The sequence below is a fragment of the Hylaeus anthracinus genome, unplaced genomic scaffold, assembly GCF_026225885.1.
Source record: "Hylaeus anthracinus isolate JK02 unplaced genomic scaffold, UHH_iyHylAnth1.0_haploid 11985, whole genome shotgun sequence".
Lineage (NCBI taxonomy): Eukaryota > Metazoa > Arthropoda > Insecta > Hymenoptera > Colletidae > Hylaeus > Hylaeus anthracinus.
The window spans coordinates 8,586,527-8,611,468 of NW_026534333.1; the positions used below are offsets into that span (position 1 = coordinate 8,586,527).

The window sequence follows — 24,942 nt, forward strand, 5'->3', positions numbered from 1 at the left end:
ATCATACATTTGCGCGTGACGATCCGCTTTCGCCACTATCTTAGCACGCCAGCGAGATCAGTATTTGCTCAATCGCAGGTGGAAGACTGTCCTCCGTCCATTGACTTAGCGGAGAACTTGACGAGTGTTGTTCAGTGGGTGTGGAGCGATCGAGGGAACTCGTGAAAGGTGTTCGAAGACTTTGGGTACCGTTGCGAACCCCGAGGATTTTTTGTTGAGAACTCCTTACGTCTGTTGTGGAAGGATCGGTGAGAGCTTTGGGTCCACGGATGTGGTGAACGCGTTGAAGACTAACTTAAGGAACGACCTCGCGTTGGTGAGTTTGATTGGATGGATGCGTGACTTGATGACTGAATAATTCTCTTGAATGCATACAAAATTCTTGGGTGATAGTGGAGCGATAATAAAATGTCTGAAATAATTTAAATTGATGAATTGTAATCCTGGTGTAGAAGCAGAGTTTTGAAAACAATTAGTATTTATACGGGTAGGTTAAATTAATTAAAGCATGATTTCTTGTATTATGGTAAGGATTTCAGGTGGAGAGGTTTGATGCTGATTGGAAACTGAATAGCTGATAGTTTTGGGGACTTGATCGATTCTTGCTGGGGTGGTTGAGATGGATGCCATCAAGGATGTACTCTTTTTTGAGAGGGTCAACAAATTAATATTTGTTCATGTTCTTATTACTTAAGATCCTTAAAATATTTCCATGGTATATGCATTTATGTTACAGGCCTTTTCATTAGGCTGATTGAACAAGAAACTTTAAAATGGTATTCTTTCATTTAGGGTAAAAAATATATTTTTATTTATATTCTTGCTTCTTAAGCTCTTCCAAATATTTCTACGAAATTATATCAACAAAATTTCAAATTTATCAAAATTACAACCGTTCATACGTATAAATAACTTATCAAATTTCAAAAGTTTATGTCGTTTGATTGCAAAAAAAAATCACAAAAATTGTCTTGATATAGGTCAAAAAACAGTAACCTTTTATGGAAATCGAGATTTGGGACAAGGTTCGTTCTACATGTACAACGTGTATAATTTTTTTTGTTGAATACTAGTTCGACCTATATTTCATACGTGATTCTGCAGCTTCTTGTTTTCAAAAGGAACTTGGACTCTTGCGATAATTCATAATTTAATTATTCTGTTATTGAAAGCGACCATACAAGACCTGTATTTCCTTGTGCAGGCATAATTGCAAATTAGCGGCATGATAAATTAAACTTAATTGGCACACCAGTACTCTCTTTCAGTTTTTGCGTCTTTATGATAAAATTATCCTTGAGAGGCAACGCCTGAGAACCTTGCTCACTTAAAAGTATCCAGAAATTGCTACACGGTATGATCTACGTCACAGTTACTTCTCTGCTTCCTAAATAATCTTTGTAGCTAGACTAAATATTATGTTCATTATATTCTTCATAACTGCATTTAATTTTTTGAATATGCAAATATTCTAACTCCTCCTATCTTTTCTTTAATTAATTTTGATTAGATTATTATAACAACAGGAACTAAAGATCAGACCAGTTTGTAATATAGCTTGTCAAGTTTATAATTATATCACATACTCTTCCCAATTGAAATTAATTATTTGAAAATGTTAATATTCTCCTAATTAGAAATGGAATGGCAGTTCAACATGCAACATAGCTTACGAAGACTATAATTACGTTAAAATGACTCTCTCAGCATTACATATGTCTCTTCTTCGTTCCAATAATTTCTGCATCATTACTGTACAACGATGAATGCAAGACATTTCGAACTCAGCTTCGTTAGCAATCATCGTCTTGTATTCATACTGATCGATCGTACCGACTGCGTTGCGTGTAACAATTCTAGTTTTACACTCCGCCGAGCGAAACAGGGAGCGCGGTTAATTAAAATTCGAGAGCCTTTCGATTCCGTATACAACGAATTGTTTTTAGACTGGCGAACCGCGGCGCTTCCACACGTATCTGAATAATTAATACGTTCCTAGCGGTATTACGTATGAGACAATTTAAAATTTATAATTAGCCCTCAGCGCATCGAACGCCAGAAGAAACTTTCGTTTCGTTCGCTGCCGATAAATACTACTATCTGTTAACTTCGTCCTTTCGTTTCCAATTTCAAATGTACCCCTTCCATTAATTTTCCATTCGTCGCGTGACGAGCTAATATTACACTGTGAGATCTGTCGATAACGAAGTTTATTAAAAAGAAAATGATTCGAAGAAATGGTGAAACTAACAGAAGGAAGAATTTTTATTTGAACTTGCCGAACTGTGATAGTATGAATTTTGGAGTTGAAATTGCAAAGAAATTTAGAGATTTTTAGACCATTTGTAGGTGGAAATCTATGAAAAATATTAAATTAAGGCGGTCATTCATGTTGACAGAATAGTGAATAGTTTACGATGTACTATAAACAAGCAAGTCATTTGTATTCAGGTGACAAATTGATTAGACCCTATTAGGTATAATTGCAGAGAATTATTAGGTCAGACTTAGTGGTTACAGGTATTGGAATAATAAATAATTCATAAACACCACAGAAACTATTCGAATTTCTATAACTTGCAAAGAAATGAAGAACTCTTTTCAAGAATGCGGAAACGCAATCACGACGCCTCCACTCTTCGTAACGAAGCGAATAACGAAACAAAGTTAACCTATTCGTGAACGAAAAGTTTAACGTAATCACCATTGCAAATGCAACGCAAGCATTTAACAATGCAATGCCGGGAGATTATAAAATTACAGTGAAAAGTTTCCCAAGCTATGGACTCTTCCCAACAGCAGAAGCACCAAACAATGTAGCTCCTCCGCACTAAGAACTTTACATGGTGATTCGAATAACTGGAGGTATTTCAGAACAGTCTCGTAGAAGATTAATATTGCAAAGGAAAATTTGGTATAATTTAAAGAATTATTATACTGATATTATTCCACAATTCAAAAATTTCAAGAATTTCATTTATATTCATTTTCTTTGACATTTGACTTTCAGCATTATCTTTTTTAAATTCTTCAGTAAAAAACACTGTCACCCATATATGGAGAACAAAAGTGAGTATCACAGAAACTATTTATTCGAAGATAGATATGATAGATAAAAATTTGAAAAATACCATTAAGGAACTAAAATAATGCCCTTTCGAAGGGTTTAATTTCTGCCCGAGGCAATTGTTCTGAAAATGCTGTTTGTATATTCTAATTCTTAGCTACGATTAGAGTTTGAATAACTTAAACCATCTTACTTCAATTCCTCACTCTGTTTGGCGCATGAATAACTCAAAACACCGTGCCCCACTTCCCCGCTCCATTTACTTCGGAAGTACCTCGATGCACCGTATTCCAATTTCCAGCTCTACCGCATCAATTTCTTAAGGGAACGATAATCCAATTCCCCTTCGAGTCTGCTGCACGAATGGCCCAATACATCAGTGCACTCCGACCTTGAAAGGTATATGGCAGGGGTGGGAAACCTTTTGACATTAGCGACTCACACGACACATCAAAAATTTTTAAAAATTTACAAAGACATTTATCTGAATTCTAATTAAACACGTTTAAAGAATCCATTTTTCCGTGTTATTTTTCTGTGTTTTGTTAAGCAACCATGAATTGGTAGAAATTATTTGTTTCCTTAATTGATCATGATCTGGGGGGGCATCTTAAGAGACATTTAGATTTATACGTGCGTTTGCTTTTATATCAACATTTTCGTTATTAACGATCACAGTTCCTTACATTAATTAAAACGTATGCAATATTCATTACACGTAAAGATTGTTTTGATTTTAGGTATTCGATTAAAACAAAAAAAAAAACATTTGAAATTTGTCCCTCGAAAGGTTGAGAGTGTCTTAACTTTGTATCGAACGAATTTTATCTTATCTTTTAGAAAAAAAATTACTTTCTGTGATCATCTAATTGTACTTGCATTCAACAATTTTATGAACGATATCAAGGAATCTTCAAAGAGTTCTGAGAAACAGAATTCAATGCTCCGAATTTTGTTTCGAAATTGGATTAACTTTAATAAATCACGAACTGTAATCGATACTGCAACGATTCTACCACCGCATGAACTACGTTTTAAACTTTTCTACAAGGTAACGTAATCGTATTTCAAAACCGAAATAACTATGAAATAAGATAACACGATATTGGAAATAGTATACCAAATAAGGTTATTTCAAGGCGCCCAGGTCTGATCGTATCCACCTTCCTCCAATCTTGCTATCTATACAGCAGGTTATCTCATTCCTCTGATATATCTGACTTTGGTTTGATTTACTTTTTACTTACCATGTCCTTTCTTCAACCTTACCTCGTCCATTCTGTTATTTCCTCAATTTACCTGTAATCGTCTACTTCCTCCCATCTCGCGTCGAGTCAGTACTCTTCGCTTTCTTTCCGTAATGACCATCCTCACAAATCTAAATTAGTTGATTATGGAAGCAGTTTTAAATGTTATATACCACCCAATGTTACCACTCGTATCCAATCAGTAGATCAGATCGTTAACTAGAATTTAAAACATCACGACGAAGATAATTTTATGAATCGCCAAGGACGCCTTCGTTCTCGCATTTCGACGCAAATCGAAAAACGTACTGCATTATATCGCAACATTTTTTGTGATATAGTGTTATGTGATAATGGAGGAAATTATAGCGAAGTGTCACGTATGTCGACTTATCGTCTGTTGAATATAATATTGATAATTTTCGTATCAAGCCGAGGTGAAACAGTATCGATGAAATGACGCGAACAATTCAATCGACCGTAAAAGGAAATTCTTCTCGAAACCACGTGGTAAGAGATGTGTATTAATTCATGAATTACATTTACATTTTATATTCTTATTTATTGTTTATGTTTTAATATTCTTAAAACTATAAATGTGATTTGAATATAGTGTAGGTAATTTTTGTCCCTTCAGCTTCAAAATGCAAAGAACAAAAATATAACAATTTTGTTTGATTTCAAACGCAATAAAATTCCTGTGCAACATGAGTCTATTTTATGACCTGAATTCCTGTGCCGCAAACAGTCAAGCCCTTTGGTCTTAAACATCAAAAATTCCCTCAGGAAGTAGGTTTTTCCTAATACACGGCCGAGTATAACCCCGCACAAAACCGGACCGCGGTCCCAGCGTTAAATCCCCCCACTCAGTTCGTCGAATCCCGCTACTCATGCCTCGTAAGAGCAATCTTACCCCTTCCACCAGGCTACAGTCCGTGCGTGTTGACCCCACTCCGTGCACGTTGACCCCACTCCGTGGATCCGATCCATCAAGTTGAGACCAGGCTCACGAGGAAAGGAAACGTTCGCCAACGGGGGCCGTGTTCCTCGTCGTGTATCGAAGGGAGATCCCGACGCAAACAAAACCATCGGTCGCGTCACGTCCGCGCTGGCCAGCGAACGTGTTCATAGAAACCGTCGTGTTTTGTCTTTTCGGCCCTGAAGGTGAACTCGACGCGCGTTATAAGAGAGCCAACGTGTCTCGTGGTCGTCGCATTTTCGTTCGTTTGACGGTCGAACGCGCGTCGCGGTTCACAGGTGACACAACCACCCCCACCTATCCGGTCGTGGCTCACCAACCCCCTCCACCGATTCGCATTCGGTCACCAGTCCCAGAATTGTCGGTTTTCCGTCGTATTTTTGTCGATCGACGATCAGTTTCGGTGATCACCGTCGACGTATGCGCAGAGTTTCTGTACGATCGGTGATAATTCGAAGATCTGCTCGCGCTTTCGCAGGTTGTGTGAATTGCTTCGAGGGGGTGAATCGCGATAGTTACCAAGGTGGATAGAGGACGCCATGACTGCCACCATGCAAAACTCAGAACGTGAGTACGAGAGTGGTTAATCTGAAGGGAACATTATTGGTAATAATTGTCTTGTTGAAATGAGATTTATAGGCATAGGTACTGACGGTGATTGTAATTAGCGAAGTAGGGTAGTGGCGGCTATCCTTTATCTTTATTTAAACTTGATATTCCTATGCGCTAATATTTTTATTATCATGCTGCATGCTGAGTACCATTTGGCAGAATTTAAAAAAGAATAGAAAAATATTAACTGACAAAATGAATCTCTTCCTCTTAATTAATAAAGGTGGATTTATTATATTTATTATGTATTTTATTATGTATACAATGGTTCGAAACACAAGAAATACAACGAACACCGCTTAAGCGGCGTTATGCTTTCCTCTCCAAGAGACGCGTACTTACCCCCACCATTTCTTGGAACTGCTCACTCGAAGTCAGTATATTACACACTTTAAAATCTGCAACCTACTTATAGCCAATGAAAGTGCATTTTTCCAATTAAAAAATGCATTCGATCATTAATTATTTATCTATTTCTTACTTCGAAGCTTAATCTTCTAGAGAAAAAATACCTCTTCTGTGATTGAAAAAGTTTGAAAAAGTTCAGAACATAAGAGATACTTTTATTTGAAATTTTATTTCTTTATCTGTATCAGTTAGAATATAAATTTGCATTAACATCTACAGTCTACTGATTATATATTTTATTTTTCTGAAGAGAACTTAGCCAAAGGATAGGATCGTTAAACATGAATACATTTAATCTAATACCGAGGAAAAAAAATTGTTTTTCCCAAGTTTCCAAGGTGCTAATTGCTTCACTGCGTTACAGTTTATACTCCCATTAGGATAATCGCGATGAAATATTGACGTTGCAAACATTGTGCAAATTACTCTGACAAAAACAGAATTTAATCTTTTATGTTAATGACACCGGAGATTGGCTGGAAAATGGACTCTCGAAGATTTTCATTTAATTTCGCCACCTAGAGGGGTTTCTACGAGACATGTATCTTGTTTCAGAAAAATGTGTGAATAACGAACAGTGAATAATGTAAATCGCGTCTCTGTGTCGTCTGATGATATTTTTTGTTGAGTATCATAATTCGATGTCTGCAATTTGAAATTATAATCTCACTCCATGACATATGTAGAACACTTTGACGATCGATACCTTCAGAACAGCATTAGCACGTGTTTGGAAACATATTCTTTGACGCCCAGGAAGAAATAACAACCATAATTATTGCTTGGGATAAAGTTAATAAACAGTCCGACTGACGGACATCTACGTTACATCTATGTACTTTGTGCTTCAGCAGGAATATTTCATTCTATAATATTATGAAAAGAAATTTGTTTTTACAATATAATTTTTAACTCTTTTAAAAATAATTGTACTCTTTGTTATTATGATTAGTAAATTTATCAATTTTCCTTCCAACACCGTATTTTTTATTTCACTATTATGCAATTCTAATCAATATTTATTATTTGTTACTCTATTTCACAATTATTGGAAATAATTACAGAGAATTAAACATCCCTGTACGGCTGAAGAAGGCAAAAAAATAATTAGTTGAAATATTTCATTAATATGACAAACATCGTTGTTTATTGGTTAAACCAGAAAATATGTACTCTTCGAGGAATATAAGCGTGTTTTTCTTGCGTGATCCCTAGTAATCGATCGAGAAAAAAATGTATAATAAAGAGTGTCACTTATGATACACCTCGATCTATGAAAATGATAGGATAAAGTAATTTGCATAATACTCGTTGATTATATTATTTTCTTTAACGACCAGCTGTATCTGGTATGCTCACCTTGCCGTCCATTTCGAAGAATCTAACGTTTTTATTCACGAAAAGTGACTGTGGTATACTCATGAAATACCAAGGAACTTTTATCCTCGACGTTCATATTTTAGTGATTAGTTTTTTCGAATACGTATTCATTTTTCATTATTGCACTAGTTCTTACCAGAGGTATTTTTTTGCTTCCACATGAATGGACTAACCTGCAGTCTCTAATGTAACTCAAATTGACGGATGAAACCTTGTGAACAGATCAAGAATGTGTCTCTTAGCGATAGTAGCGTCGATAATTAGGCATTCACTTTAGTAGAACCTCACCAATAGCGAGAAACGTAGGAAACGCAAAAAAGTAGAATGCCAAGCGACAGGCAATCAATCCTGCTGTAGGATCGGAGCGTGTACACATGCAAGACAGACTTTAAATGTCCTCGTGCGGTGGCCAATGGAAAACTCTCATTAAGAGTCAAGCCTAAGTAGTTAATTACACATATGTTGAACTGAAAACCAATGTTCGTATCGAAGAATTTGACTGCACTTAGTCTGAATGCACTTTCTTTCGCGGAAGCTGCAGTTTAGTTCATCCACGTTGGAGTAAAAATTAAAATGGAGTTATAGGGTGGTGATGTCTGAGAAAAGTATCGCGTCGGGTTCGGTCCTATTAATTCGTAACTTGGTTCATCGACGCTAATGCGAAAAATTGACGTTATTTATCGACTGGAAAAGGTCACCAGCGCAGTTCGATCGACGCCAAAACCAATCGTCCCTCTTTGTCTGCATCGCACGTGTCAATTTCGTGCACGGCGCCCCGCGAATGTGCCAGCAATTTCTTCGGCGACCATGGCACGGTTGGTACGCCGGCAACGTGCGCACGGTTACGTACAAATGACACGACGCCGACTCGCGCGATCGAGCGTCCAAGTTTTCACCTAAGTTTCGGGGCCAAGGATCGCGTTTTGGTCCCGTTTATTTCGCGGGTGCAACTTGCTCCCCCTCGGCTCGACTCGCGGGGGTGGCGAACTAGGAACTCGTTCCGTGTTTCCTGTTAGACGCTGTGATTTGCGACCCGAGCTCACGGAATCCATAACAAGTCCTCTGCGAGAAGTTCCACGTTGGGTGGTCTGAAATAGAATGGATAAAGCACCTTCAATTGTAAGAATAATAGTTTGTGGTATGGAGAATTTTCCGAATGCTTGGATGAAATATGACAGTGTTTCCGAGTTCAAGTTGTTGTATTCTTTGGTGAGAAGCGATAGAAAATAGTGATACAAAATAGTATGGTTATAATAATACGAAATAGTGTAGTTATTATTTACGAACAAGTGGGCTAGAATTTATAATTAAATGAAGGATTTACCAGAGTGTGGTAGGTGTATGAATTTCGAAAAATTATTAATTTACATTTTGTGTCCATAATTACAGAAATGATGATTGCTCTTTTACAAGCAATAGGTACATATTTAAAAAAACTATTAAATCAAATTATAAAAAACTAAACGTCCATAAATTTACTTTGAATCTTTCAAATAACGAATAAAGGTGACATATCTTTATTTGATTTTTTTATTTAAATCACTTTCTTTTTATCTAGATGATGTTTGTCACCGAAGGTCGCTAATTGCTGAATCGATCGATTGTCTCTGCGTTGATTCTCAAATATTTATCAAGCTCTGTTAATGGAAAGTCGATTATTACGAGTGACGTGTGAGGATATTCGCGATATAGTTGGGAGTTATTGGTCGGCCAAGGTCATCGGTTAATGATTTATTGGAAAGCGATAAAGTTTGATTAATACGCCAATGATAAATTTTAATGGGAGTATAAGTGAAATAAAACGCTTGCGATTTGAACCGTGTAATACGGCTAAACGATAGTCAAGAAACAATAACATAATTCCCATCTTTATTACCTTGATGCACTAGTTGTTTCATCTATGAATCAGACCTTAATATATTATATTAATATATTATATTATATTATATATAATGTATGACATTTCTTGGTTTATCCAAGGTTTATATTGTAGACACGTGAGGTATTCTCTTTAAAAAAAAATAGAAAATGTTTTGAGAGCTTAAAATAAAATCCTTGTGGCTTGTTGGCCACTTAAGTCGTTATCTCGTTATCGAGATTCTCATTTAAATTTTACAACCCCTATAAAGAGCATCGCTATGCTAGTTATTACCATGTTTAACTATATAGGCACTATAGACATAAATATTATCACTGGAAAGATTAAAGTTATATTCCTGAATCCTCTAATTTATTTATACTTAAAATTTTGTATGCTTTTATACTGGTTACAACTTACCTCGTCGTCAAATAATTGCATGCTTTTTATAAATGTTGTATTTTTGAACCAACAATATTATCCGTAATAAAAACGACAAAAGTTTAATCAATTATTTATGTTAGTATCTATTACATCAGTTTTTGCACCATGTTTGGCCTTACAAGGAACGTCATCCAATTTATGAAACTGACAACCAGATAGGGTTTTGTAAAATTTAAGAAGCTAACACTACCCTCAAGGTTATGGACCTGTTTAATTAAATATCTTAAGAAGTAACGGAACTAAAGACTCCTAGTTGAAATTCGAGAAAGAAGATTTTTTTCTATACTTTTGTTTCACCTTCACGGTCCGTCCTATCATTTTTCTTTCTACTATCTCTCGTCCTTTTTGTTCCTCCTCCGTTCTTCCTTACCACTCATTGTAACTTCTTCCTCTTTCCAGCTCTATTTTTCTCCTCTGCGGATCGATTTTTCCTCTTTTTGTTTCAAAGTCCGCAGCGTGAAACTCGTCTAGTTTCTGAAATTAGACTCGCCTTTTCTCAAGTAACACTGGCTTGTAATTAACGCGGCAAATGAACATCTTGGATAGCAGAACGAATCGCATGCTTATCCCAAATAACGAACAAACAGGGATAAGTATGATTCTTGTACAGATAAAAGTTTCGAATAAGGAGGGAAAACTAAACAACTGTTGAAGTGCATTGATCTTTGAATCTATATTGATATCTGAGCTGTAGAATTAAATACTTCATAAGATATTCGAGACTTTCATCGATCTCGGTTTTTCATGGGCGATACTAACAGAGGCTTCCGGATGAAAGCTCCATTGATGTGTCATTTGACTCCTGAAGAAGATAGCTGCAATGTTTGCGAAACGTCAGAGCTCAAAGGATAACCTGAAAGCCTTAGTATCAACCATGAAACACTTCGTAATGAACAAATAAAAATTTCACTGTTTCATAGTATAAACCGATGGACGATGAAGCGACTGAAGATTTCCACATCTTGCTCCAATCATATTTTACTTCCAGCTTTACGAGGAAAGTTAGATAACGACCTGCGGCGAAATGTCACCGTAAAAGTCAATCGTGAGGTAGATTATACCAGCGCTGCACTTTCCGCGCGTTACATGCAAACTACTTACTGTACAAAAAGGCAGCATACTCCACCGTTTTTTGTGGAAAATTTTCCTATCTTTGTTGCTGCTGATAACTATTTACACAGTCGTCGTAGTGTATTCTAAGATATCCGCTAATTTCTTTTACCTGTAAGGAGGCTAGATAAAACGATACGGAAAAAATCAGGTTAACGAGACCGTATACATAATCAGATCTAACGCGGCAGAATTGCCAAGAATAAAGATGGGATTCTCGTTTGGTCGACTTCCAGTTCGCGGAGCCAGCGATCGATGATAGCTCGAGAAAGCGAGACGAAGATCGTCGATCGGCTCCTGTAAACAGAGGGAATGGAATTATCATCGACGCTGCGAACGGTTCCAGGACTGCTCGCGGGGCTCCATTTACGAAACGGCTGACGGAATTTTCTGATATGGAAAATTGCTCGCTGACGATTGTATAAGAGAACTTCTTTCCTCTGCGAATTGCTTGCGCTCGCGTTCAGCGCGAAAAGAGAATTTTTCCGCGAGAGATTGGCTAATCAGAATCGTCAACACCGATGTAATCTCAGCCTCGGTGGGAAGAGTGGAATTGAACGACTGAAAAATAGCCCGTTTCCTAGAATTTTTTGTTGAAATTTGTAAAGAATAGCGAAAAAGACTTTTCCATAAAATGCTGTAACTACTTAATTATATATCTTTTCGTTAACAATTCTTCTACAATCGTAGCTATATTCAACAATCTTTGTGGTTTAAACAAAAATTTGTTGAATAAAATAGAAATGGAGTCTTATATATTTTTACTCATAGTAAGATAACATTTGCTTAATCAAAGAAAATTGCTATTTAGACTTTCAGAGGACTGCATTCAAAACAAGATGCTATTATAATTCAAAATTTTATAAAAATATTCTCAAAGGGACCTTAAATAAAGAACGAGGCATCGAATACAAGTAAAACAACATAAGTTTAAGCTTAGAAAATGAAAATACATGTAGTCTTCTGAAAATCCAAATAAAGCGTTTTTTGGTGTTTCATTAATTCGTCACCTGTTTTTCGCGTTCACTCGAGCGAGACCGTTGAATGGTTAATAATATTCGGCACATGGACGTCAACACGACTGGCGAGCGTCGTTTCGTCCGCCATTTATTCACGAATAATTCAACAAAGGCCGCCTGTTGCGACGTCAGATTACGCAAATGTCATCGGGCAGTGATCGGACGATCGTAAAATGCGGGGTACGTAACTGGCACGCGTTCAGCTTCCATTGCAATGTTTAAATAGCACGCAGGGACCCCTACCAGTCGCGAAAGTAGCCAGGTTAACCCGTTGCGCCCTTTCTTTCCAGCCAGAAGTTCTTGGTCGACTGCCAATCGTAACGGTGGGTCGACGTACGAAGAGTTGGATTGCTCCATTAAGTATTACTAGCCTGGCTGGAGCCGCGAAACAATCCGCAGCCATTGGTTCCAACCCTGTCGTACGATAAACTGGAATTATAGTAGTCACCAATACGGGAAAGAACTAACCCTTTATCGTGGCGATTCTCCAAACGTTCATAGTCACCGAGCACTTTCATTCTTTCGTGCAATTAATGAAAACATTGTAATGAGACTCCGGAGGCTTGTGTAGATATCCATCAATAATTAGAAGTGTATTGTTACCATTACTTGCTCTGACAATATATTAATAACCGAGAAAAATATTCAAAATAATGGAAATCGATTCAATATTGATTCATTTTCATTTATCTTCGTGATTAGTGACCACTGACCAATTTCTCATATCTGCACAGTACTACACCTGTCCTACCAGACCAGTATTAGTCCATTAGCCTAAAGTTCTCAAGTACAGAAATACATGGTATTTAAATTGTTATAGATTATACTATATCTACTAACATAAGTGAGTCTCGACCAACTCGTTTATTTGTTTGCTGTTTATTAAAGGGTGATTAGTGTACATACTTCAAACCAACGTTGGTCTATAGGTCTGAAATACAAAAATACAGATATACATGGTACTTAAATGGTTACAAATTACACTTAAGACTAAGTGACTGTTGACCAACTTCGATAACATCAATATTGGCTAGGTCAGTAACCACTTTTCGACGCGAGGATCGTTGTCGAAGTATTTCTCGTTCGCAAACGCGTTCTCATGTCCGTCACGCACAGTTTGGAATAGCACCCATTTGTATCCCAAAAAGATGGACGACCCTGATCGTGGAACAGGTTCGCCTCGAGTCTAGGCGTCTCCTCTTCGGCGTCACTTGCACCTCGAGGTCGTGAATAGTGAAAGAACTTCGACCTTCGGCTACCTTCGATTTCGTAAGCCTCTCGAACTCGTTTGTTTCTCTTTTTCGAGTTATTGATTTAATCGCCACATCCTCTTTCGGACGATCGGCGATGGCATTGATCGATTCATTTATTAAATTGAATATGAGCAAACAGGCGAGAGAATTTCGTAAAACACGAATGAATAATGTTAGTTACTAGTCATCATGATCATCATCATCATCATTATTATTATTATTATTATTATTATGAGATTATCGATAAAGGAACTTTTGTTCTTGGATTCGAGTATACGATTATTGTATTTAAAATTAAAATTCCTTTTACAAGCTTGGATGCATGAAAGAGCGCGATGAATATTCTTTCCGCGTAAACATCACATTAAATTGGATTACATCACATTAAACTTAAAAAGGAATTTTGAAATGAGGAATTATGAAGAAAATTCTTTTTGAAATGGCAGATTATGAAGTGAATTATTTTTGAAATGAAGAATTATGGCGAACATTCTTGTTTAAATGAAGAATTACGATGAAAATTCTTATTAAAATGGACAATGACGAAGAGAATTGTATATACAATGAATAATTCATTTATGAATACATAGTAACCAATTCCTGTTTTTGTGTGACTAGGTATTATGTCTTTTGCTAACAAAAAAACTGATCCTTAAAAAGATCAGTGACGATGTAATAACTTCTTAGACTAGTTTTTACTTTGCTGTTGTTGCAATCCTAACGTCAACTAAATATCCCTTGCCTCAATATATAAATATTGATCGGTAATATTTACCAAGGTATAATTTCCTACAAATGTTATGTTCAATCGAGCGTAAAGTCATTCATAATATCAAAATTATAGAAAAATATAAAAACTTGAATCGCAAGTGTTAATATATATCCTGTATTAATTTATATTAATTTATTTGTTCAAACAGTTATGCGAATACACTTTAATTGATCCAAAGTGAACTGTAATTTCGTGTTCTACATTCGATATTCTTTATTGAATGAAGATCAAACTCTGTTAATCATTTATACCTTATTCGAAACCTTTATTTTTAACGTAATTGCATTTAGTTGAAAGCTAGATTACTGGTAAAATAATTCTATTTAATCGCAGACAACGTCAATGCTCCTCCTTGACATTTTACAAAATTCCACGCGAAGAAATATGAAGGAAAGAAATAACACGCGTTTAGACGAATTTCGCTCGCGTTAAAGGAAAAAAGTCGGCAAACCTGTTTCCGACGGAATCTAAACAACTTTTCCCTCGTAGTATCTTTCCAGCGAGGTTTGTTTGCGCAAGTCTGCACAAATTAACGGGTGCAAACTTATGTTATCGTAAAATAGTGTGTCAACCGAAGTTATTAAACGACACAAAGCGTCAGGGGAACCACGGACCGAACACGTGCGTAATTAAAGTAGTTTACGCGACACTTTTCTTTTCCGTCTGTCAATTGTTAATTATTATTTTCGATCACGTCCTTGATCCTGTTTTGCCTCAACTCTCCTTGGGTCGATTGTCCTTTATGCGACCCTTGCGACCGCGAGATATGTGTCGCCTAATTAATCGTCGATTACATAATTGTCTCTAATTTTAGGGGCTTCGAAGTTCGGAAGGTTTCAGTCTCCCCTCAGGAATAATTAGGACAAATTAAATAGCAGTTTTTGTAACCCTTTGCAGTATGAGATCTCTTCTGGTGTGACGAAACTATTTTTCCCTAGAATTCTTACAATTGGGTTAACTTCCGGTTCTTTATTAAATGTTCATACGTGTTTTGTTAATAAAACCCTATAGACATTAACAACCCTAAACTGGTTGTTAATGTTTCGCCTGTGGACCACCTATGAAAAAGTTGTCCAAGGACTACAAGAATCTCAACGTAATCCCAAGGCTGTTACAAAACAAATTTCAGGGCTAGTAATGAGCCTTCTATAGCTTCAGGATCGTTAGCTTGTCTATTTCGTCGGTGTTTCTGTCTATCGCGCTAAAATACGTTCGAAAGTTCCGTGTCACAATGGATTTACCTCACTTCCTGTCCTGCGTCTGACATGTAAGCCAACTTGGTTCCACGATAGTGTTACGTAAATCTTTTCTATGTAGCTAGCGACGATATTGTTCTCTTTCTCACTCTGCTTTGCAATATACGTTGTAAATGACGCACGCTAAACTACGTGGACGACTATAAAAATGTTTGTTCCGTCTATTCCGACTCTTCTTGACTCTGGGAGTCGTTAGAGAACGGGGAGTTTTATTTGTCTTCTATTTTTTGCACCTAAACGAAGGCCGACATTGCAAGATGGAGTAATGTGTGTCGAGATCTAGCTAGGTAAACTCGTCCTATTGGTTTAATCGCGGGAGGAAATATTTGCTATTGCGTGAAGCTTGTTAGGAGCAGCAAGGGCAGCGTCGGCGTCGTTTAACTTGGGTTCGTTTGCGTTGCGACAAACAGTGATTAGGCAACTGTAGTATACAGTCGCGGACAATTGATTGAACTCGAAAGAAAATAGTATATTTATGAATATATGGTGATTTTTTATTGAAATATTAAAATATGAAAATAACTCTATAGATAATGATGCGCACGAGACGAGACAAGGCTAATCTAATTTCACTTTACACTTTACAAGTTCGCAGTCATTAGCTCGGTATTACTCGCGACGAAGGATTGTTCGTCACGAATAATACCGATTACCAGATCTCACCACGTGGAGGTTGCTGCGACTGGAGACCCGGAGATAGAACGAATCAAACTTCCTTCGATCTCCCTCTACATAGAGTATACATACATAGATGCATACTCTACGTAGAGTCGACGAGCTCAATTCTAAGTACGAAACCATGAAAATCAAAGGAAAAGAAAATTCTCTTCGATTTTCAAAGTCTAAGTCTGACTCTGCCAAATAATTATTTGAACTAAATGGAAGCTAAATGGAAATCGCGACACGACGCGACCATATCACTGGATTTACTGAGTCAGTCTCGTTTCCTCTTGTTGGATCTGGACTCGAGAGGAAGACGACCGACGCCTCCGAACCAGTCCTCCACATCCTGCACCCATCTGGGAACCACGATAGGACCCGACTTGCACCCGTCTCACTGCGCTTTGGACTTACTGCACTGCGCCGGGATACAGGGAGTAGAGAACCGATCCGGAGGCGCCGATTGTCTTCCTCTCGAATACAGATCCACCAGCAAGACGGCAACCGACCTTTCTATCCAGTTACACAGTTTGTCACTTCACTTATGACATGAAGTAATAGTGACCGATATGGAGAACGAAGTTGCGAGTTCAATATGGACCTACGAACAAGCAAAAGAATTGAGAAAAATGATTAATAATTGTTTGGTAGAGGACAGACACTCGTACACACATGCCTTAAAACTAACTTATTGTTATCTACATGCCTTAATACTACCCAAAGCAAACTAAGGCACCCACAAGCAATACCAAGCTACTATAATTGAGGGAAACTACACTACGCAAAACTAGGAGGGACGCGAGACGCGGACGTCCGATCGAGAGATCCATACCGACCGATGGATCGTCGAAGAATGAGCTCTTACCCCTCGTATACCTGTGTCGGTCGAGGGTTGCGACTCGCGGCTCGCTATCGAAGAAGAGTGGGGCAAGGGCAAACAACAACTCGTGGCTGTTGATTCGAAGGCTCGTTGGACCCATCGAGGAAATATTTCGCGAAACATTAATATTACAGCAAAATCATATTCACGAACATTGTTTAAACAATATATATTGTTAATAATTAATTTAACTATTGTCAGAAATTAATATTTAGTTGGTCCAATCGATAGATATTAAACTATAGAAAAATATCTCGCGATTACTTTTTCTCGGCTTTTCATGTTCTAAATATTCTATCTACAGAAAGATGTAATCATCGCCTTGAGGCAAAGACACTATCATGGAAAACAAAATAGATTTTTAACACAATCGCGATCGGCAAATTTTTTTCGTTTCCAATACTGAGTATCGGCGAAAATAATGAAATTCTGATGCTGGTTGCCGCAACATTGTATCGTTAAAACAAGGATAAAAATGATAAAATTTGTTTTGAAATATCAATCTTACAACGATGTGTTGAGACATTCTCAATTGTCTCACTGACAACAAGATAGCGGTTATTATCGAAAACGCCTAATGATTTAGGTAACAAAAACATTAGGTAACAAAAATTGCAGGTCGTGAATCTATGTCAGCGGCAAGTAGGAATAGAACATGAAAAGACGTGAATTCGCGTCAGCAATTGCGAATGCGTTAATGCCTGAGAATTATGACGATATTCCTATATTTATTACGTCAAATTAATTGTTGAATTAAATAAGTAAGAACGTGTAATACACATTCCCAATATTAACAACGAAACCGTATTACAACCGATTTTAATTCACGAATAAATGCCGCGGAACTCATCTGAGTTTTCGTTACGATCGATAATGATAACAAGACCTCGTTGAGATAGTTTTTAATTCCTACATAAATATTTAAAAAAATTTATTTCGAAATTTCCGTACTGCTATCGTTGGGAAATAGAGCAAAATCGTCGATGATTTCCAATTCGCAGAGAAACGATTACGAGTCTTTTGTTTTAATTTCTTGAGTAAACTTCCGAGAACCCAAGGGCCATCGCGTCGCTCCTGCAGTGCTCTTTTAATCTCGTTGAAAGTCCAATTATCGATTGGGTCGTGAAATGTAAATTTTAAAGTTTATGAAACGACGAAGGCAGTATTCCTCTGTTTTCAATTTCATTCAGTTTGAAATTGTTCGCGAATTCAATTGAATTGAGTATTACGTTTATTATTCTCCTCCTCGAATTCGACGTTTCGTTCCGTGCAAACGCGATAACTGTGTGCTTCAAGGAGGCGGACAGTAGATTAAAATTCACTAATTATCGTTGGTAAGCTAAGGAATTTGTATGCAAGTCAATATTGTTCAGTCGCTAGAATAACAGGTTGGAAATGTAAATGTATATGCGATTCCAATTTTATTGTCTTTTTCCCGTTCTTTGCACGACAGGCACTATGTTCCTATCTCGTCCAGGTGTAGACCTCGAGCCGTTAGTCTTGAAAATTTATGCGACATTCTGTTCACATTCCGTAATTTACATATCATTTGGTTAGTAGTTATATCCGTTTCATCGGGGACTGTTTACCTCACTCGCGAATTAAATAAATTTTAATAACCACGTTCATCGAGGGCCTGGAGAATTCAATTTTTTTCAATAATTCTTACTTCACCCATTCAATGGATTTTTATAATTCTTATATTTCTTCTTCTACTATTTTTTCCTTTGATTGAGTTTTACTTCTTCTTTCACTTGTTCGATAAACTTTTCCAATTTCTTTTACCGCTTCAATCGATGCAATTCGATATTAAATACGTATGAATTATACCGGTCCTTTCGTGGTAAAGGTTGTCATTGGGTATGTGGATCATTGTCAAATATTGGTGAAGACGTCAGATAATCAATGTTTATCGAGTTACTGACAACACGTTCCACAAATGGGGTCGCGGTGGTGCGTTGCAACCTGTAACGTGATCAGACACTCGCCACTAACAATGCAGTCCGTTTTCGACGCCTGAACTGCTAGCATCGTTATCATTTATCGCGTAATTCTCTAGACTTAAACCTTTTAAAAATCGCAATCTCCAAGTTCGTACCACTAATCGTTTCAACTCAAGTTAGTGTAAAAATATCAATCCTGATTCAGAGAAATAAAATTAAAAACGAAGTCGGTGCAATGTTTCACTCTACATATAATTCTTCAAGGATGCTCAAATAAGAAAACGGGAAGGATACAGAAATTTTGAAGGAATAGACGATTCGAGCCATTACAAATTTTTCTTACAAAAATTTTGTAAATTATCAGTTTTTTATATTAATAATCATTTTCTTTTTTTCATAAATTTCGATTACAATGTCGAAGAATCAATGTGATCTATAGACAATTGTCGAAAATTGTCAGTTATGTCTATTTATTCTTATTATTTATTTTAAAAATTACGATGCATTCTCCAAAATATGCTCTCTCAAATACACCAACAGTTTTTGTAAAAATGTCTTTAGATGTTTGAATAAAAATTCACAAAAGTCGTGCTTCTTTCGGCCTCGTGACTGCGCATGACCGCTTAAAACAGTACTAAGGCGACCCATTCGTTTTTGTTACTTACTATTACGCGTGCATTTCGACTCAACCACAAACCGCGAATCGAGTGGACCGAAGTAAACACAATTGCGATCGAGCGATCTTCAAACAAAGTGATCTTTAATACACCAAACGCGTTATGTATTTACACGTTCTTCTCGGTTTCGCACGCTTATGCATATAAATAATTAAACGAACCTGCATTATACAGACCACTTTCAACCGGTAAGTGATTCACACACCAATGACGAAATCATCGCGTCCTCCGTGTTGTTATCGAAGCATTACTCAGCTCGCTTCAATGCAGTAGTCCAGAAGTTCGCGGATCGAACGTTCGGCTCCTAGTGTCGCTGCGAATGATTCAATAAGCAAGTACTCACGGAAGGATACAGAGGTATTCCGATTTTTCCATTACTTCTTCTTCGGGAAAGAGGAGCGCTGCGAAGACCGGGAAGATTACAAGATCGTCGCCATGGAGACGGGAAGTTAGTGTCGAAAACGATTACCGTAACGAGTTGTTCCCTTCACCGTGATTTAAGTGGTGCCGATGTTCTGTCGAATCATTATTGTATAATTTTCATAACGCGGCTTTTAATTAATTTATGTAACATTGGACACAGCACACGGGGGCGCGTAACGAGTCTTGGAATTATTTTCAAATTATTGTACACAACGTACGGTGTGACAGAAGCTTGAAGTTGTAATATTGTACACAATGTCCAATATACAGAATTAAGCTTAAAATTATTTTATGTAATATTGGCGTTTCGTATGATGGAGTAGAAAGGTGTTAATGACTATTTCAATATACTTCATTTGTACTATCTATAAATTTTCAGGTGATTCGTTTCGGTTTCATTTTCTAGATACAGTTCTTTGTGTTTACTTTTTCATACTCTTGTAATGGTACGGCTGAACAAATAATTTAAACAACACGGAAATCGATATTTATTTTCTTCATACACATGATATAGTTAGCAGTTTATTTTATTAATTAATTCGTTTCCAGATAAAATCAAGTAAATGTGCATTTCGCTAATTACCTGATGTGTTTACAAACATTATTGATCGCCCGACTGATACAGCTGATACGCCAGACGATCGTAGTTTGTTCGTTTCTCGTCAAGCAATTTTACCCCTGCAATAATTCATGAATTCATAAATTGCGGGAAATGTCCTTCCAATTGTCACATAAATAGTTACGTAGGAAGAATTGAAAATACTCCAGTGGTACATCTGAAGTTCGAGACCTTGAAAATTCCAGATTATGATATCCTAGTTGTATTTGCTTAATATTGACTATAAGAATGACTCGAATGAATGACAGTTTGTTAAATAAAATGTAATTCACCATTAGCCTGAACAAGCATCTCTTTCCTTCAAAGCACAGTAGTTTCGTTCTCTTTGGCGATAAATAAAAACAATATAATGAAAATGAAATGAAAAACTATTAAGAATTCTGATTATTTATTAAAACCATAGCTCGATGAAGGCACTGCGAATAAAGACATGCTTGTTTGGATTAACGACGAGTTTAATTAAATACAGGATGTTTATGTTCCTCGGAATAATGTTGATGAATGTTTCATGTTAACAGGAACGATGTTGACCGATATCACGGAACTTCCCTCTATCAAGCTCGGGGATTTCGTTCTTCAGATAGAGCTGAATTCGCTTAGTCCTGAATTGCAGGAGGTCGCGAAGAAGGAACTTCGCGAGAGCCCGGAAGTCCAGAAAGAGGCCATAGCTCAATTCATGGAATTACTGAGAGGTAAAACGCCACGTAAACAAACCAGCCTCGCAGAAATTAAGCTGGTAAATTCCACGGAAAAAAGTGCAGAAGACATTCGCGTTGAAAATATGGTTTCAGCATTGTTTCTCAAAGTTTTGTTGAAATTGAAAAGTTTACAGGAAGTGGAGTCGAGCAGTTTGTGTTCTGATAGGCTGAAAAATCACTGAAGAGAGTAATAGTTCGATTAATTTTTCCAATTCTTCCACTTCTCCTTTTACTAACTCAGTGAAGTCTTCTAACTCTTCTATTTCTTCTACGTTTAACGGTAACAACACAAACATTCACTTCTCGTTTATTTTTATTAATTGTATTGGTTATGATTTTCTTTTTTATTTGGTTATGAAAGAGACATGAGATATATGAATCGATTTAACAATAAGAAGAGTTAATATGAGGAGTAAATAGTATAAGAGTTGAAAGACATAGTGAACCTCTGTTATCGGAACAAGGTCTCACTGTACTGGTTCAATTGATTTGTAACACCAACGATTTCGCCACCGAAACCATCGAGGTTCGCTATCCTGGCGTTAGAAGTTAAACTGTTAACCATTTAAGTTGATATCCTGAAAATCCTAAAAAATCAAAGACCAAAAGCATCTCGAAAATTCTAAGCAACAACTGTCCTTGGTTCACAGGGGAGACAGACCTGAAGGTACCACTGGAGAACGAGGCCTGGTTGATTCGTTTCCTCAGGCCGTGCAAGTACTACCCAGATTCGGCATTGAAACTCGTGAAGAACTACTACAGCTTCAAGGTGAAGCACGCGAACGTCTACGACGGCCTGAAGCCCAGCAGAGAGAAGAACATCTTCGACCAGAACATCCTGACCGTGCTGCCTACTCGAGATCAGCATGGCCGAAGGATTCTGATTCTGGAGCTGGGCAAAAAATGGAAACACACCAAGTGCACCCTCGACGAGGTGTTCAAGGGATGCGTACTCTACTTAGAGGCCGCCATTTTGGAACCAGCCACGCAGATCGCTGGAGCCGTGGTGATATTCGACATGGACGGACTCAGTCTTCAACAGACTTGGCAATTCACTCCACAGTTCGCCAAAAGGATAGTCGATTGGCTTCAAGACGCTGTACCCCTCAGGGTCAAGAACATTCACATTGTCAACCAACCGTACATCTTCAACATGGTGTTCACGTTGTTCAAACCATTCCTTAGGGAGAAACTGAAGAATAGAGTGAGTTGGGTTTCTTTCTCTGGAACACTGCTGCTTTAAACCACTGGTTTTCTAATACATTCAAACAATTGAAGTCCTCTTAGTAAGAATGTTTTCGGTGGTGTCATTCATGAGAATTGGAATGTTGAAATGGAACTTGTCTGTAAAAGAATGTGAACTTTAAAATTAGTCATACGTGAAAGTAGGAATGACATTCACCGAACTAGGAATGTGTAAAGTTAAAGTTACATATGAACTCTTTAAAACTCAACTTAGACAATGTTTAAGATTTTCATCCATAACGGTGATGAGAAAGTAGTAGAAGAATCCACGGTGTACCTGAAGAGTAATACTATTCGTTATCTTTTAGAATCTACTTCTCTTCTATGTATATTAAGAGATTAGATTTTCACAAGTCTTAAATTGAATTGCATTTGTAGATAATGCTCCTAATTTATGTATAAACTTATTTTACAATGTATGACATACATACATACATACATACATACATATATGTAGTATCCGCGCCTCCCATACCCAACAATAAAGAGTCAAATAAGAATACGAAACGTAGGGTACGGGATTAGTCGCGTAGGTAAAGCGGTCGACTGTGGATCCGAGGATCGTGGGTTTCGAATCCCCGTGCCTTATTTTTCGTTTAGACTCTCCTACATATATAATTCGTTGTTCTCAGATTATCTTCCACGGCAAGGACTACAAATCGCTGCACGAATACTTATCGCCTAAGTGTTTGCCAGAATGTTACGGTGGCAGCTTGAAGTTTCCACGAATAACAGGACCACAGTGGTTGGAATTGTTGTTAAAGTGCGACAAGGAATTCGATGGTACGCAAAAAGAATATATAAACAACAGATGGAGTATTTCTGCAATAGAGCAATATCTTCGCCCAATAAACTTTCATTTGCTTGAACAGTTCTGTGCCATTTTGTTATACCTAATTACCTCTGTTTTCATTTTCACAAAATTTCAGTAAGTATTCACTTTAAGAGTGCAGTAATTATTGAAGTACTTCATTGATATATTTTTAATAGATTCACGAATACATTAAGTATATTAATATTTATATATTATATACATATATATAATAATATTTATTTGTATTCGTAAATATATTATAAGAATATTAATAATGAAGTGTATCAATATTATTGCTTAAAGTTAATAAGTCCTGAAATTTCGTGCCAATTAAAACATAAATTATTGATCTTAGATTCGAGAAGAATCTTTATTTTGTTATAATAGTTTCATCCGAATGAGTTTCTAATAATAATCGATGAATACATTTATCTACAGAAGCGTCTGTTAGTCATAAGTAATTACGTATAATTCAAACACTCATTCTAATATTGTGACTCATAGTGGATTTAATTTGCTTTTTTTCAGCGATCAATTCCTACGGTTACAAGAAACACTAGCTTGTTCACTGCCACGTGTCTCTTGGAAAGGCTGAAGAGGAGCACCCGTTTCTAAAAAAGATGTCGACAATCGAGAGCTGAGTCGATTTTCATGCAACGACGACGGTTGTGGGTCTTGGGTCGACGCGAATATTAAGATTTGTTGGTCGACTCGTCAACTTGTTTATAAATAATATATTTCCCTATCCAATTCTCTCTACAGCGATCGCATTTTTTGCGAGAAAAGAAGATGAACACGAGCAACAAGCTTGCTGGTGCTAGGTTTACTTACGTTTTGTATTATTATGAGAGAAAGAGAGAGAGAGAGAACGAGAGAGCGAGAGAGAAGAGATATTTATCTACAATTAGAGTGATTTTGTATGGAATATGCAATTGAATTGTCGTTAGGAGTTTATATACTATATTTACTATAGACTAGCAAATAAGTAAATTTATGTGAAAATAAAATTAGTTTAAGCAACGAACGCTATGCGGATCATTTAACGATGGTGGGTCTCTCGAGTCACCAAATTACCTTCTTGTTAATTTTGGGACCTGGGAGAGTAATAGCTTCACAGGTTCAGTGATTCGTGGATTAGAAAATTTGTTGTTTAGGCGACAGGGGATTGATAGCGTTTGTTGACCTTTTTTCTATGACAAAATATTTTCTATGGCAAAATAAAGGACAGTAGAACCTCGATAAATGGAGATTCAACAGTTACATGAAAGTAGAATTCGTTGCACCGAGTTGACAAGTGGATGGGATGGTTATTTAGCAATAAGTGAAGTTGAGAGTGAGGCTACCGTGTAGCTCTAATTGAATTGGTGGCACATCATTGCTTAAGGCTCGATTCTTGCACGTTCGGTTTCAGTTTTCTGCAATTATCGAGGATTATCCTATTGTACTTGATAGCAGTGATGGGCAAAATTTTATTCGAATGATAAATAACCAATAAAATTTGGAAACATTTAATTTGAATTTGTTCATTATGAAATACATCACTCCATAATAAAAACTCTGGTTTTCACTTAACGACTA

The 24,942-nt window shown here is 36.9% G+C and overlaps 1 protein-coding gene across 3 annotated transcripts; it reads left to right on the forward strand.

The window, feature by feature from the left end:
* LOC128887190 (alpha-tocopherol transfer protein-like) lies at nt 1–24,388 on the forward strand. Of its 3 annotated transcripts, none has more exons than XM_054142816.1 (5): nt 1–316; nt 21,126–21,299; nt 21,956–22,509; nt 23,183–23,333; nt 23,893–24,388. In XM_054142816.1, the coding sequence occupies exons 2-5, from the start codon at nt 21,131–21,133 to the stop codon at nt 23,922–23,924; spliced, it is 906 nt and encodes a 301-aa protein (XP_053998791.1). In that variant the 5' UTR covers nt 1–316; nt 21,126–21,130; the 3' UTR covers nt 23,925–24,388. The 3 variants fall into 3 exon arrangements, with proteins under 3 accessions (XP_053998791.1, XP_053998789.1, XP_053998790.1); XM_054142814.1 differs by lacking the exon at nt 1–316 and adding an exon at nt 5,448–5,860; XM_054142815.1 differs by lacking the exon at nt 1–316 and adding an exon at nt 19,863–20,013.
* The last annotated feature ends 554 nt before the right edge of the window (nt 24,389–24,942 follow it).